The following is a 12,843-nucleotide window of genomic DNA, read 5'->3' as shown; positions in this document are numbered from 1 at the left end:
TCTCTGGCTACCCCCTCAGTTACTCCTGTGGTTCAAACTTAGCATCTGTACCGTGGACTCCCATGGCAGTTCCCTAGCCTTAGCCTCTCTGCTGCACCTGGGCAGAGTCTCCATCTTTCTGGACATCAGCACAGCCCGCTTGGCATCTGGCCCTCCCCATGACAGATCGAGCCATCTGGACACGAGCATCTCACCCCTGTGCACACCAGCACCATGACCCCTTCTCCCCTTCCCCTGGCTGCTCTGCCTTTTGTCCACAAAGTAGGAATAGCCCTGACAGGTCTGGTGCCCCACCTCCCTCCCGTCTTCATCCCCTGCCTTGTGCCTCAGCCTCGTGGGCCCTCTGTGAAGGGCACTGATGTTGCTGCCTGCTCCAGAACCCCAATTTCTTCCTCAAGCTGCTGGGATCCCTCCCTCTCCACCTTGGCCCGTCTTACCTTTTCCTGAAATTTCCTTTTTTCCCAGACAGACATGAACTGGCTGCTCCAGGTGAGTCAGTCTCCACACAAGGCTTGCTGTGCCTCTGTATGCCCAGCGTGTTCTAGACATCTCACCTGCAGAACCTGGTCACTGGGCCAGCTCACCTCTGGCCCATGACTGTCTTGGTCCCACTAGTTCTTCTGGCTACCCCACCCCCAAAATAATATCTGGGGCCTTCTCTTGAAGCCCAGGATACAAGGCATTGTGCCACCTTGATTGATCCTTCCTGTGATCCCTCTTTAAGAGCCTGCTTTGTGGTGTCTTGGTCCTTGTAATGGCCAAAATCCCTGGCCAGTAACTGTAGGTGCTTACCATGGCTGCTGAGCGAGTCACATGATCTCCAGATTCTCAGAAGGCAGGTGCAGTCTGCACTTGCTGAACCCGGAAGCCAGCTGAGTCCACGCTGTGCTGTGCTCATCACCTTCTTGGTGGTGAATGACAGCTTTTTTTTTTTTTTTTAAGAGATGTAGTCTTGGTCTGTTGGCCAGGCTGGAGTGCAGTGGCATGATCTCAGCTTACTGCAACCTGCGTCTCCCTGATTCTAGTGATTCTCCTGCCTCCGCCTCCTGAGTAGCTGGGACTACAGGCGCACGCTGCTGCATCCAGCTAATTTTTTTTTTTTTTTTTTTTTGTATTTTAGTAGATACAGGGTTTCACCGTGTTGCCCAGCAGTCCACCCGCCTCGGCCCCCCAAAGTTCTAGGATTATAGGTGTGAGCCACCACGCCCAACCAAATGACACAAATGACAGCTTTTTTAAAAAGCACTTTTTTTTTTGAGATGGAGTTTCACTCTTGCCCAGGCAGGAGTGCAATGATGTGACTCAGCTCACTACAACCTCCGCCTTCCTGGTTCAAGCGATTCTCCTGCCTCAGCCTCCCGAGTAGCGGGGATTACAGGCATGTGCCACCACACTCGGCTAATTTTGTGTTTTTAGTAGAGACAGGGTTTCTTCATGTTGGTCAGGCTGGTCAAACTCCTGACCTCAGGTGATCCGCCCTCCTCGGCCTCCCAAAGTGCTGGAATTATAGGCGTGAGCTACCACGCCCAGCTAAAAAAGCACTTCTTAAAAGTGATAGAAATATTTTAAGTATGTGACTTTCTTCACAGTGTTTGATGTGTCCCTGCCTATATTATCGAATGTTCTCTTCCAAACAGTCACTAAGGTTTAGAGAGGGTACTTACGATTCAACAAGCTATTCCCCTAAACTACCAGAGTCTCCTTAAAGATTGACAAATATTGGAATTTTGAATGTTTTGTCTATGAATTGAGGATAATTTTGGATCTGTGACTCACTTTATGCAAATTTGTCCACTTTTGTCTAGTTTCTAAACTGTGAAGTTCTCCAGTACAATGACGTTTGCTAAGAAATCTGAATTCAGACCAGGTGGAGTGGCTCATGCCTGTAATCTGGCACTTTGGGAGGCTGGGGTGGGAGGATCACTTGAGCCTGGGCAGTTGAGACCATCCTGGTCAACATACTGAGATATTATCTCATTAAAAAAAAAAGAAAAGAAAAGAAATTTCAATCCAAGTATATAACTCATTTTTCTGAAAAACAATTTGTCAGATCACTCTAGTTTCATCCTAAAAATCATAATGGCCTTCCAGCTTTATTTTGCCAAGAGTAGTCTCTACGTGGTCTGTGTGGTTTTGTTAACGTGGCAGTTCCAATTGACTAGACTAACCCCAGCATGCAAAGAAGCCGAGAAGGCCGGCGGTGATCCACGACCCGTGTCGGGTCTGCTCTGCCCTCAGTGTGGCAGGCTCTGCTATTCCAAGTCCGCGTTTCACTACTCCGAATCCACAGGCGTTTTCCGGTAGTTTTAATGTAACATTAAATATGTACTTCTTGGGATCACAAATGTGTGCAATGTTCTATTCTTTCAGCTCCTAGAATTCCTCCTGAAAAGAGAATTTTCACAACCACCCATACACCAAATTGTTTGTTCCAGGATGTGGATGAGAGGTAAGTGGTCTTGGCCCGCCCACTTTTTCATGTTTTTGATATAAAAGCTATTTAGCTAAAGCCAAGCCTGCATATTGGTTTTATAATTACATGATAATGGACAAAAATATATAATTACATACAGGTAATGAGATAATTGTGGAGTTACACTGAAAACTTCCTAAGATATGCACATGGTGTAATTGAGGCTTTCTGGGGAGCTGGTGATTGTTCTAATTGAGCCTGTCTTAATTATCCCATGTAAACCAGTTTGGAGTAGATGATAGTACAGACAGGGGTGGCGTTGCCTGGGACCAGTGTCCAGGGGGAAGCCAGGGGTGCCATTGGCTGGATCCCAGCAGAAGTCCATCTTCCAGCCTGTGTGCTGGAGGCTGCTTGCAGGGACAGGATTTTCTCCATGCCTCAAAGCCCCACTCAGTTCCCTCTCTCTAGCTCTCCCACTCAGGGTGCTGTATGTAGCAGGTGCAAATGGTCCCAGTGAGATTTGGGAGCACCCTTGTTCTGAGTAGTTTCTGCCCTGACCATACACCTTCTCCCAGCTCCTCCTCCACAGATGCATGAAGACTCAGAAACCACTTGGGCCGGCTGGGTACAGTGGCTCACGCTTATAATCCTAACACTCTGAGAAGCCAAGATAGGAGGATCACATGTGGCTAGGAGTTCGAAACCAGCCTGTTTGAAACCAGGGTTCAAAACGTAGCCAGACCCTGTCTCTACAAAATAAAAAGAAAAATTAGCTAAGTGTGGTATGGTGCACCGGTAGTCCCAGCTACTCAGAGGCCGAGGCAGGGGAATCACTCTAGCCTAGGAGTTCAAGGTTATGGTGAGCTGTGATTGCACCACGGCACTCTAGCCTAGGCCACAGGGAAAGACCCTATCTTGAAAAAAAAGACAAGTGTGGGCCACTGGCCGCAGTCATAGAAAAGTCACCTCAGAGGACACCTCAGGAAACGGACCAAGAAGCAGCAGCGAGCTGCACTTCCTGAACTGCACCAGGTCACCTCCTGGGAGCTGTGGGAATCAAGGCCTCTCCCCCTTCTACTCTTGGCCCAGGGACACAGGCCCCCACCCATGGAGTCAGAGCCCGCACCCATGGAGTCAGGGCCACACAGCTTCCTCAGGAGGCTCTGTGGGTAAAAAGGGATGTCACTTCCAGCTCCAGGTTGCTCAGGTGTGTCTGCTGGGCCACCTGGGCAGAGCCAGCGGAGGCAGGGTCCAGACACAGGCTTCTGGACACCACGCTGCCCTGCAGAACCAGGATCTTGGAGGGCAGAGCCTGGGGCTGTGCATCTGTAAAGCAGCCTCGGGAGATTGTGCTTCCTTCAGAGATCTGAGAATTGTCTGTAACCCACTCCCCCACCAACCTGGTGTCCAGGTCAGCCCTGCACAGGGAGGTTGGCAGACAGGTGCACGTGGCATGGGGGGCCACAGTCTGCGAGCTCTCCTTGATGAAGCCTGGTATGTGGCCTGGCTCACAGAACCCAAGGCCAGGCCTCCCCTCCTGCTTTTCACCCTCCACCCCTTTCCCTCCCTCCTCTTCCTTCTCCCCTTCTTTTTCCTTCCTATCCTCCTGCTCCTCTCTTCTTCCTTCCTCTTCCTCCTCCTCAACCAGGCTTTGATGGGCTGGATGCCAGGAGCATTCTGTATATTCTGTCTAAAGGAAATCATGAGGCCAGGAGAGACAGCCTCAGACAAGGAGGAGGAAATCAAAGAATAACACCAGGCCCTTGAGAAATTTCTGCACCATGGTCTAAAGACTCTCAGGGAAAATCCTTCCACACAAGCAGCAGAGTTGGGGAAATATCCATTTGGATGCCGCAGTGTTAAGAGGCAGCTTGGAAGAAGAGATGGTCGGCGGAGCCAGCAGAGGGCGCTGGACACAAACAGAAGCAGAAGGCGCTGCCCAAGTTCGGCTGGGTCTCAATGAGCAAAGCTGCAGCTCTGGGCATGGAGCAGAGACCTGTCCAGCCGCCGAGACCCCAGAGAAGCCACAGTAAACCAACTGGACGCCAAGGCTAGAGTCACACGAGACCAGGCTGGAAAAGCACATAGAAAGGGTATTCCAAGGCCCAGGCGAAACTTGCTAAGCAAAAATCCATGCCAGGCCACGTGTGGCCAAACTAATGAGTGACACAGAAAAGGGAAAAGATGCTGGAAGGAAAAAAACCAAAAGCATGATCATGACTTACCATTCGGGATATGAGACGCAGAGCTGAAGCACTCGGGCCCCAGCGGAGGGAGCCCGCTTCCGCATCCTAGAAGCTGGGCCTTCCATTGCTGTTGGGTGGAACTCTAACTGCTCCTCTCTTAGTCCAACTGTGATCTTGGAGGGTGGGGAGTGGGGTTTGGAGTATGTCTTCCGTTTCCAGGGAATAAGATGGATCTTGGTGACAGTCTCCTCCACTGTTCAGACGCCGATCCTAGCGTGTGTCTGCTTGTCTTCCAGGGCGGTGCCTCTCCTGGGCTATCTACCTCAGGACCTGACTGAGACCTCAGTGCTTGTGCAGCTTCACCCCAGTGACAGGCCCTTGATGCTGGCCATCCACAAAAAGAGTAGGTCCCCTTTTCACGGGAAATCCTAACGTGTCTGGCGGAAACTCGGGCACTCTTGGGGCTTCTTGTTGGGACCAGTCTAGCCCTGACAGGTCAGATCAGCTAAGGACAAGCAGGTGGTAGACGCCGCCTCACCACCTCACTCCTGGCACTGCAGTGCCCAGTGGAGATGAGAGAGTGGTGAACTCACATGAGTTCTTTTGTGGCCAGTTGTTCTCAGGCCGTGGCCTGAGTCAGTGGCATCTCATGCTTACTGTTGACTTCAGTGGCACATGGGCGGAGGGGAGACCAATCATCTGTGGCTAGGAAGGTTCTGACCAGGCCAGGGAGTACACAGTGTGTGTCCTCACCAAGCCCAGCCCTTATAGACGCCAGTGACACTCTAGCAGAGGTGAGACACGGGATGAAACAGCTCCTGCTGGAAACAGCATCCTTGTAATTGACAGCAAAAGCGGGAGGTTGAAAGCAGTAGTTTTGGAGAAGTGTTCACACTCCTAAAATTTGCAGATGGTCCCAGGCCTGAGTGAGTCTTGACTTGCCTCTGTACTGCAAACCCTGCGTGCTCCCCTTTTCCCCTGAATGCTGGCTTTTGCTCTCCTAGTCCTGCAGTCTGGGGGCCAGCCTTTTGACTATTCTCCCATTCGGTTTCGTGCCCGGAATGGGGAGTACATCACGTTGGACACCAGCTGGTCCAGCTTCATCAACCCGTGGAGCAGGAAAATCTCCTTCATCATCGGGAGGCACAAAGTCAGGGTGTGAGTGCTCTAAGGGCCTGAGGCGGCTCAGGGGTCTGGGGTGGGGATCCCGGGCACAGATGGCCTAGGGAGGGGCTGAGGCTAAGACCAAAACTGCCCCCTGCCCCCAGTCTGGAGCCCCAGGCCGGCAGGCAGGGGTGACCTTCCCCTGCCCCCACGTGGGAGGAACCTCCTTCAGGCAGAGTTGGGAGCGGGTAGGCGGCAACCTGGGGGGCTGCAGGTGAGGGGCAGAGGGGCCCGCCCAGGCAGGCAGCATGTGGTGGCTATACAGTCACGCCAGAGAGGTTCCCTGGTGGGGCCCTGTCTGATGAGTTAACAAGATGAGTTAAAACCACACAGGGGCCCTTTGAATGAGGACGTGTTCGCAGCCCACCCGTGCACAGAGGAGAAGCCCCTGCACCCCAGCATGCAGGAGCTCACGGAGCAGATCCACCGGCTCCTGCTGCAGGTGGGTGCGGTGCCTGCATGCCTCCTCCTAGGTAGCAGCCCTGGGAGCCCCTGTGGAGGACGTAGGCTCTGCCCTTCACCCTGGTCCTGTCACATCCACTCAGACGCCCTCAGCTGTCATTCTTTGAGCATCCCCCACGGGACAGTTTGGGCATAGACCAGGGTAGTTCAAGACAGTCCGCAGCACCCTTGGCTGCCTCCAGCCTCGCTTCAACATTGTCTCAGCTGCAGCCCTGAGCGAGTGGCTGAAGGACCTGTGCAGACACCATGCCCAGACAGGCCACATAGCCCCAGAGTGCCCTCTCAGTGGTGTGGGGACTCACTCCGATCCAGAGCAATGGGACTTAGGGACATTGTACTCAGGGTCACTGCAGTCAACCCCGTGCCTGAGGGCATCTGCTCCTCAGTTCCCGGAGGCTGTAGAGTGAAGCTGTCATCACATCTTGTTTGTTTTAGACCCTCCCCAGAGGCGTGGCTGGCATTGCTGAGTGGGTTGGACGGATTCCTTTGGCGCAGTCTCCTTAGTGACTGCACGACTGGGTTGGGGCACCATGGCTAGAGGCCAAGAGTCCACCTCTGGAGCCTGACCCTGGGGTTCAAACCGTAGCTTCCCTCGTCTTCGCCATGTAGCCTTGGGCGGGTCACCATCCTCTCTGTGAAACAGGGTGTGTTGGCGGGGGGCCACATGCGTAGCTCAGCAGCCCTGGCTGTGTCTGTATTGCTGTCTGCTCTCTCCCCAGCCGGTCCCCCACAGCGGCTCCAGTGGCTACGGGAGTCTGGGCAGCAACGGGTCCCACGAGCACCTCATGAGCCAGACCTCCTCCAGTGACAGCAATGGCCATGAGGACTCACGCCAGAGGAGAGTCGTACGTCCCCTTCCATTCTCCCTGAGAAAATGAGGTTGTGGACGTCCGTTCAGAGTTAAAAAGCACACTCAAGACAACCCTTGGCAGTCAGGAGAGGCTTCATCATCACAGCTGTTTCTGCTTCCTTTCTAAACTTTGTTCACTTGGGACTTACTCTTTAATTTCTTAAGAGTCTAAACAGCTAGAAGCTATAGCTAAGCATTTGGTTGAAACTTACATAAAACAGACCAAACAAGCAACAGTGAAGATTTAACTAGGATAGAAAGAAGAAAATATAGGCCCGGCAGGGTGGCTCACGCCTGTAATCCCAGCACTTTGGGATGTTGAGGCAGGTGGATCACCTGAGGTCAGGAGTTCAAGACCAGCCTGGGCAACACGGTGAAACCCCATCTCTACTAAAAATACAAAAAATTAGCTGGGCATGGCGGCATATGCCTGTAATCCCAGCTACTCAGGAGGCTGAGGCATGAGAATAGCTTGAACCCGGAGGCAGAGGTTGCAGTGACCCAAGATTGTGCCATTGCACTCCAGCCTAGGCAACAGAGTAAGACTCCATCTCAAAAAAAAAAAGAAGAAAATTTAATGTGCTGTTTTGCTTTATTTTTTATTGTTCCTTAGGATCTTCGAATAGGTTTTATGTAGCTCTGCCTCTCAGATTTCTCATTCAGATTTTCCTTCTGTGTTGCCGAAATTCTCTCAGCCATCCTCAGTTCTCACTTTGGGGGACAAACTGAAGGAGGTCTCCTCAAACGAATAACGTGTTCATTTTATTTTTCTTCAAGGAAATTTGTAAAAATGGTAACAAGACCAAAAACAGAAGTCATTATTCTCATGAATCTGGAGAACAAAAGAAAAAACCTGTTACAGGTAAAAAAAAAATTCTGCATTTCCTTACTGAAACCAGAGTGTGGCCGAGTGAGAAAAGGGACCTGGGTGGAACGCTCACTGTGGCGGGCAGGGCTGCACCTCCTCCTGTGTTCAGCAGTCTGCAGCTTCAGGAGGCGAGAGCAGCCTGGTCCTGGGCTCACTCCGCCAGTGCAGGCACTGATGTCTGCTGGGTACCTGGTGCCCTGCAGGCCTGGTGGAGTGTGGCCAGGTGTGCAGGTCTGAAGAGCTGTGGCCGGGTGTGCCTGCCTGCCCGCTGGATGTGCCTGGGAGCCATGGCCTGGGCCGCTCGTTCTTGCTGTAGAGTGGCTGTATGGCCATGTGCTTACACTTGCATAACCTTTACACACTCACACATACACACACACACACACACCTGCTGACAGACTACCCAGCATCCACATACACAAACCTGTCTCAAGTGGAGAGTGTCACCCAGAGGCCATCGACCCACTCCCACTGCAGCAGCCCTTGCCTCACCACGTGCCACACTTCCCAGGCAGCTTCACACCGTCACCTGTGGGTTCGGGTTCAGGCTGCTCCTCTGCCCAACATGCATTTCTCACACAGCACGCACACAGACGTGCACACACATGCATGTGTCCCAGTCCTCCCCCTGCTGGGCCCTTGCTCATTCCCTATGCTCAGGCCAAAGCCTCCTGTGGGAAACGTCGGGCCCAGAGCACACTCCAGCCAGACACTGCTAGGACTTCTGGCCTTTGGGACGCGTTGGTGGACATGCTGCATGCTGGACTCTGTGCCGGGTTTCAGGGAGACACTGATGAGGTGGACATAGCTGTTTGCTCTGCTCGAGGGCCCCTACGGACAGGCATGTGATGTATGTCATGGGGGCAAGAGTCGACTCCACAGCATAGTGCAGGAGGCAGTAGGCATCATAATCATTACTAGCAGAGATCACATTGAAAACATTGGCCTGGCCCAGGAGGGACTTAAAGTACATGGGCTCTCATTGGCCCTGAAAGTTTAAGAGTTCAAGTGAGAGCTGGCATCTCCCACTGCTGAGTCCCTGACCCCTGGGGATGGCCTAGACCCCGGAGAGAAGCAGGCACCAGGCTGGGCAGCAGCCCCCTCCCAGGCCTCCCTGTGGACGGCACTGTGGTGCTCGTGCCCACAGGGCTGCCGGATGCCAAGCTGTCCCTGGGCTTCCATACCCGTGAAGCAGATTCTGAGTCCCCAGCCCTGTCTTCAGGTAGAACGAAAATGCTTTCTAAATACACAGTGTTTTCTTCAGGAGAAAAATAAATGAAAACCATTTTGCCGTTTCTTCAGAAATGCAGACTAGTCCCCCAGCTGAAATGAAAGCTGTCCCTGCCGTGGAAAAAGACAGCGTGGGGGCCAGCTTCCCGGAGGAGTTGGCCTGCAGGGAACAGCCCACCTGCTCCTACCAGCAGATCAGCTGCCTGGATGGCGTCATCAGGTACGCCGGCACTTCCCGCCGAGTCTCCACCATCTCCTGCCTTCCTGCCCCTCGTGTTGTGTGGCATCACCAGTGGCTCATGCCCTTCACACAGGTACTTGGAGAGCTGCAGTGAGGCTTCCACCCTGAAGAGGAAGTGCGAGTTCCCAGCAAACGTCCCAACACTAAGGTCCGGCGATAAGCGCAAGGCCACAGTCAGCCCGGGGCTGCGTGCTGCAGGTATCTGATCTGGGTAGAGCCGTTTCTATGGGTAATAGTATAAATCCTCTGGAGTGGAATCAGGCATTCTCAAGGCTTCCATGGACACAGTCTAAGCGTTCAGGCTATTTCTCAAATGATGAAAGTAGTTTAAAAGTCAGCACCCTCCTTAGAAGAGCTAGAGGTAAAGATGATTCTGTCAGAGCCTTGGCTTTGAGAACAGGAACCCAGCGGGGCTGCTGGAGGCCTGAGAATGTCCCCTGACCCCCTCTTGTAGCCACACTGGTCTTGAGTTGTCAGCCTAGGGCAGGCCTTCTTTCCAATGCATCTCGGAGGGGCCCTTGTCCCTAAATGTTAACATGCCCCATAAATCACAGACTGCTTAAATGCTGTCAGTGTTGCTGATGGTCACCACCAGGATTAGAAACAGGGTACCCTGGCCAGGCACAATGGCTTATGCCTACAATCCCAACACTTTGGGAGGCCGGGATGGGTGGATCACTTGAGGTCAGGAGTTTGAGACCAGCCTGGCCAACACGGCAAAACCCCATCTCTACTAAAACTACAAAATTAGCCGGGCGTCGTGACACATGCCTGTAATCCCAGCTACTTGGGAGGCTGAGGCAGGAGAATTGCTTGAACAGGTGGAGGTTTCAGTGAGCCGAGATTATACCACTACAGTCCAGCCTAGGTGACAGAGGGAGACTCCATCTCAAAAGAGAGAGAAAGAGAAACAGGGTAACCCAGATTACAGTTGGTTCCTGACTGTCGGAAAAGCCCCTCCCTGCAAGCCTGCAGAAGGGCTCCCCGGCCGCAGGCAGGAGCATCTCACCCGTGTTCCTGTAGCTGCCAAGCTGCTGCACCTCCCCGCACCTCTGCGGGGTTTAAGTGTGTACTGCTCCCATTTCAGAACGGTCTCTTCTCCAGTGTTTTCCTAGGAGTAAACACTGGGGACAAATCATCCCATGCCCAGGCCGGAGCAGGATGGGATGTATGCACCCTGGCACGGGAGCTGTACGGGCCCTCGGGTGCACAGTGTATTCTAATGGCGCGCTCATGTTTGCTCCCCCTTCTCATGAAGAGGCAGAGCTGCCCTCCAGGGTGAACAGCCGCACGGGAGTTGGCACACACCTGACCTCGCTGGCACTGCCCAGCAAGGCGGAGAGTGTGGCGTCGCTCACCAGCCAGTGCAGCTACAGCAGCACCATCGTCCATGTGGGAGACAAGAAGCCGCAGCCGGAGCTAGGTACGACCACGGGCCCTTGGATCAGAGAACAGTCTGATTTTAAACATGAAGACAAGAAGTTTGCCATCTTAAATTTTCCTTTCTCTAAGTGCAGAAGAACCCCACCATAGCCTAATAAGGGCTGTTTCGGGAAAGCCAGTTGTGTGAAGTGCAGAGTGGGGTGCAGCCAGCCGGAGCCCAGGCGGCAGCCTGTCTGGGTCCCTGCTGCCCTGTGGTGCCCCTGGTGGCAGTTGTCTGCTCTGGTATCAACACAGGAGGGCCAATTGCGGTGCAACATCTTATCCCTTTTATTTGGTGCGGAGAGAGCCCTGGGAGCGAGACCCCACCTGCCTCTTCCCTGGGTGGGGCTGGCGGTCTTTCCTCTGCCCAGCAGAAGGCGAGACCGTTAGCCCTCCCTGTACATGGACAGGAGCCAGTACACAGGTGGTAAATAGACTTACAATGAGCACATTTGTGGCTGAGTGTTCTTGTTTTTAGAATATTGTGATGAAAATAAATCCTGAATGTGTTCTTTACTAAGAGGGAGATGACGAGGAAAACGTACATGTCTAAGATCCAGTCCCCTAGCCCTCCCTTTCAGGATGTTCAGTGGGCCCTGCCTGTCCCTGTCCTGTCTGCTCCATGGGCCCACAGGGTCCCAACTGTCACCATGCCTGTTCCCAGACCCAGAAAGACTCAGAACACTGTTGTATTCTGAAAGCTAAACACAGCCCAGGAATACCTTTAACAGCAGAGTTGAAGCCCAGGGGCCCCTCGTTTCAGTGTGTTCAGTCCCCTGGTTCCCCATCCACCCGGCTGTCAGGGCTGTCCTGCCCTACTTAATGCCTTTTGCTGTGAATTTTCTCGGAAAGCTAAATGAAAGCATTGTGAGTTTCATCCTCATGCCACAGGCATCATGAAGTCACTTTATATGTGAACGATTTGTCTTGTCCATGAATACAGTGTGGCCTTCAAATACAAGGGACCTGTGTGGAGCAGAGCCCTGGGTTCTTGTGTTACAGAGATGGTGGAAGATGCTGCGAGTGGGCCAGAGTCCCTGGACCGCCTGGTGGGCCCCGCCCTGGCCTGTGGTCTCAACCAGGAGAAGGAGCCCTTCAAGAATCTAGGGCTCACCAAGGAGGTGCTTGCTGCACACACCCAGAAGGAGGAGCAGAGCTTCCTGCAGAAGTTCAAAGAAATAAGAAAACTCAGCATTCTCCAGTCTCACTGCCATTACTACTTACAAGAAAGATCCAAGGGGCAGCCAAGTGAGCGAAGTAAGTGACACCCGGATTAAAAGGAGGTTTAAAAACTGTGTTCCTGTCGGTACTGAGTCCAGTGCTGGTTTCAAAATGTGCCATGTGTCCAGTTTCAGAAGCACCGACGTGTAAGACAGCTGTTGGAACTTCCTGGCAATGCCATCTGTTTCTGTAGAACTTCCCATGGGGGGGTGGGGGCGCTCTCAGGATGCCAGCTCTCATTACCTGGGGGATAGTCCCAGGCTAGTCCCTGGGGAGGGTAGTGCTGCCGTGTCCACGTTTCTTGCCTAACCGTGTGGCCAGGGGTCCTACCCAGATGGAACCCCCAGAGAATCAGCTAATTCAACCTCAAAATAATGGGCATCTGGTGCTGGGCACATGAGGAAGGAGGGGTTTGCCATGCATGGTGCCTCCCCAGGAGATGCACCCTCCTGGCTGAGCCAGCCTCAGGGCTGGGCTTCAGACTCCAAAGTTGGGAAGAGTCCATGGTCATGTGTGGAAGCTGCTCTTCAGGCCAGATATCACTTGGGCGGTTGAAGGTCAAGGGATACAGTAAAATAGATGAGATGAGCTTCTTCACCCTCTTTCCTGGTTCAGGACTCTGGCTCCTGATCTCCCATATCCCCAGACAGGGCCTGCATTTGTTAGAGATGCCACCTCTTCCTTTCCCCTCAGGATGCTGGCACAGGGATCAGAGCCAGTGAGCCCAAGAAACCAGAAACCACTCACTACAAGGACGCAGCTCTCCCGGGTCTCTGGGCAGACACA

The 12,843-nt window shown here is 53.1% G+C and overlaps 1 protein-coding gene across 5 annotated transcripts in view; it reads left to right on the top strand.

The window, feature by feature from the left end:
- PER2 (period circadian regulator 2) overlaps nucleotides 1-12,843 on the top strand; it is a 48,580-nt gene that overhangs the window by 24,092 nt on the left and 11,645 nt on the right. For all 5 annotated transcript variants that reach the window (XM_035306211.3, XM_054258089.2, XM_008999772.6 and 2 more), the window contains 10 exons: nucleotides 2,371-2,449; nucleotides 4,896-5,002; nucleotides 5,604-5,757; nucleotides 6,097-6,205; nucleotides 6,945-7,070; nucleotides 7,853-7,937; nucleotides 9,246-9,393; nucleotides 9,488-9,612; nucleotides 10,673-10,837; nucleotides 11,839-12,093. In XM_035306211.3, the coding sequence (XP_035162102.1) occupies nucleotides 2,371-2,449; nucleotides 4,896-5,002; nucleotides 5,604-5,757; nucleotides 6,097-6,205; nucleotides 6,945-7,070; nucleotides 7,853-7,937; nucleotides 9,246-9,393; nucleotides 9,488-9,612; nucleotides 10,673-10,837; nucleotides 11,839-12,093 (1,353 nt within the window). The remainder of the gene's footprint in view (nucleotides 1-2,370; nucleotides 2,450-4,895; nucleotides 5,003-5,603; nucleotides 5,758-6,096; nucleotides 6,206-6,944; nucleotides 7,071-7,852; nucleotides 7,938-9,245; nucleotides 9,394-9,487; nucleotides 9,613-10,672; nucleotides 10,838-11,838; nucleotides 12,094-12,843) is intronic.

Source organism: Callithrix jacchus, chromosome 6 (assembly GCF_049354715.1).
Source record: "Callithrix jacchus isolate 240 chromosome 6, calJac240_pri, whole genome shotgun sequence".
NCBI lineage: Eukaryota > Metazoa > Chordata > Mammalia > Primates > Cebidae > Callithrix > Callithrix jacchus.
Note: the sequence above shows the minus strand (reverse complement) of the source record. Positions and strands in the feature narration are given on the sequence as shown.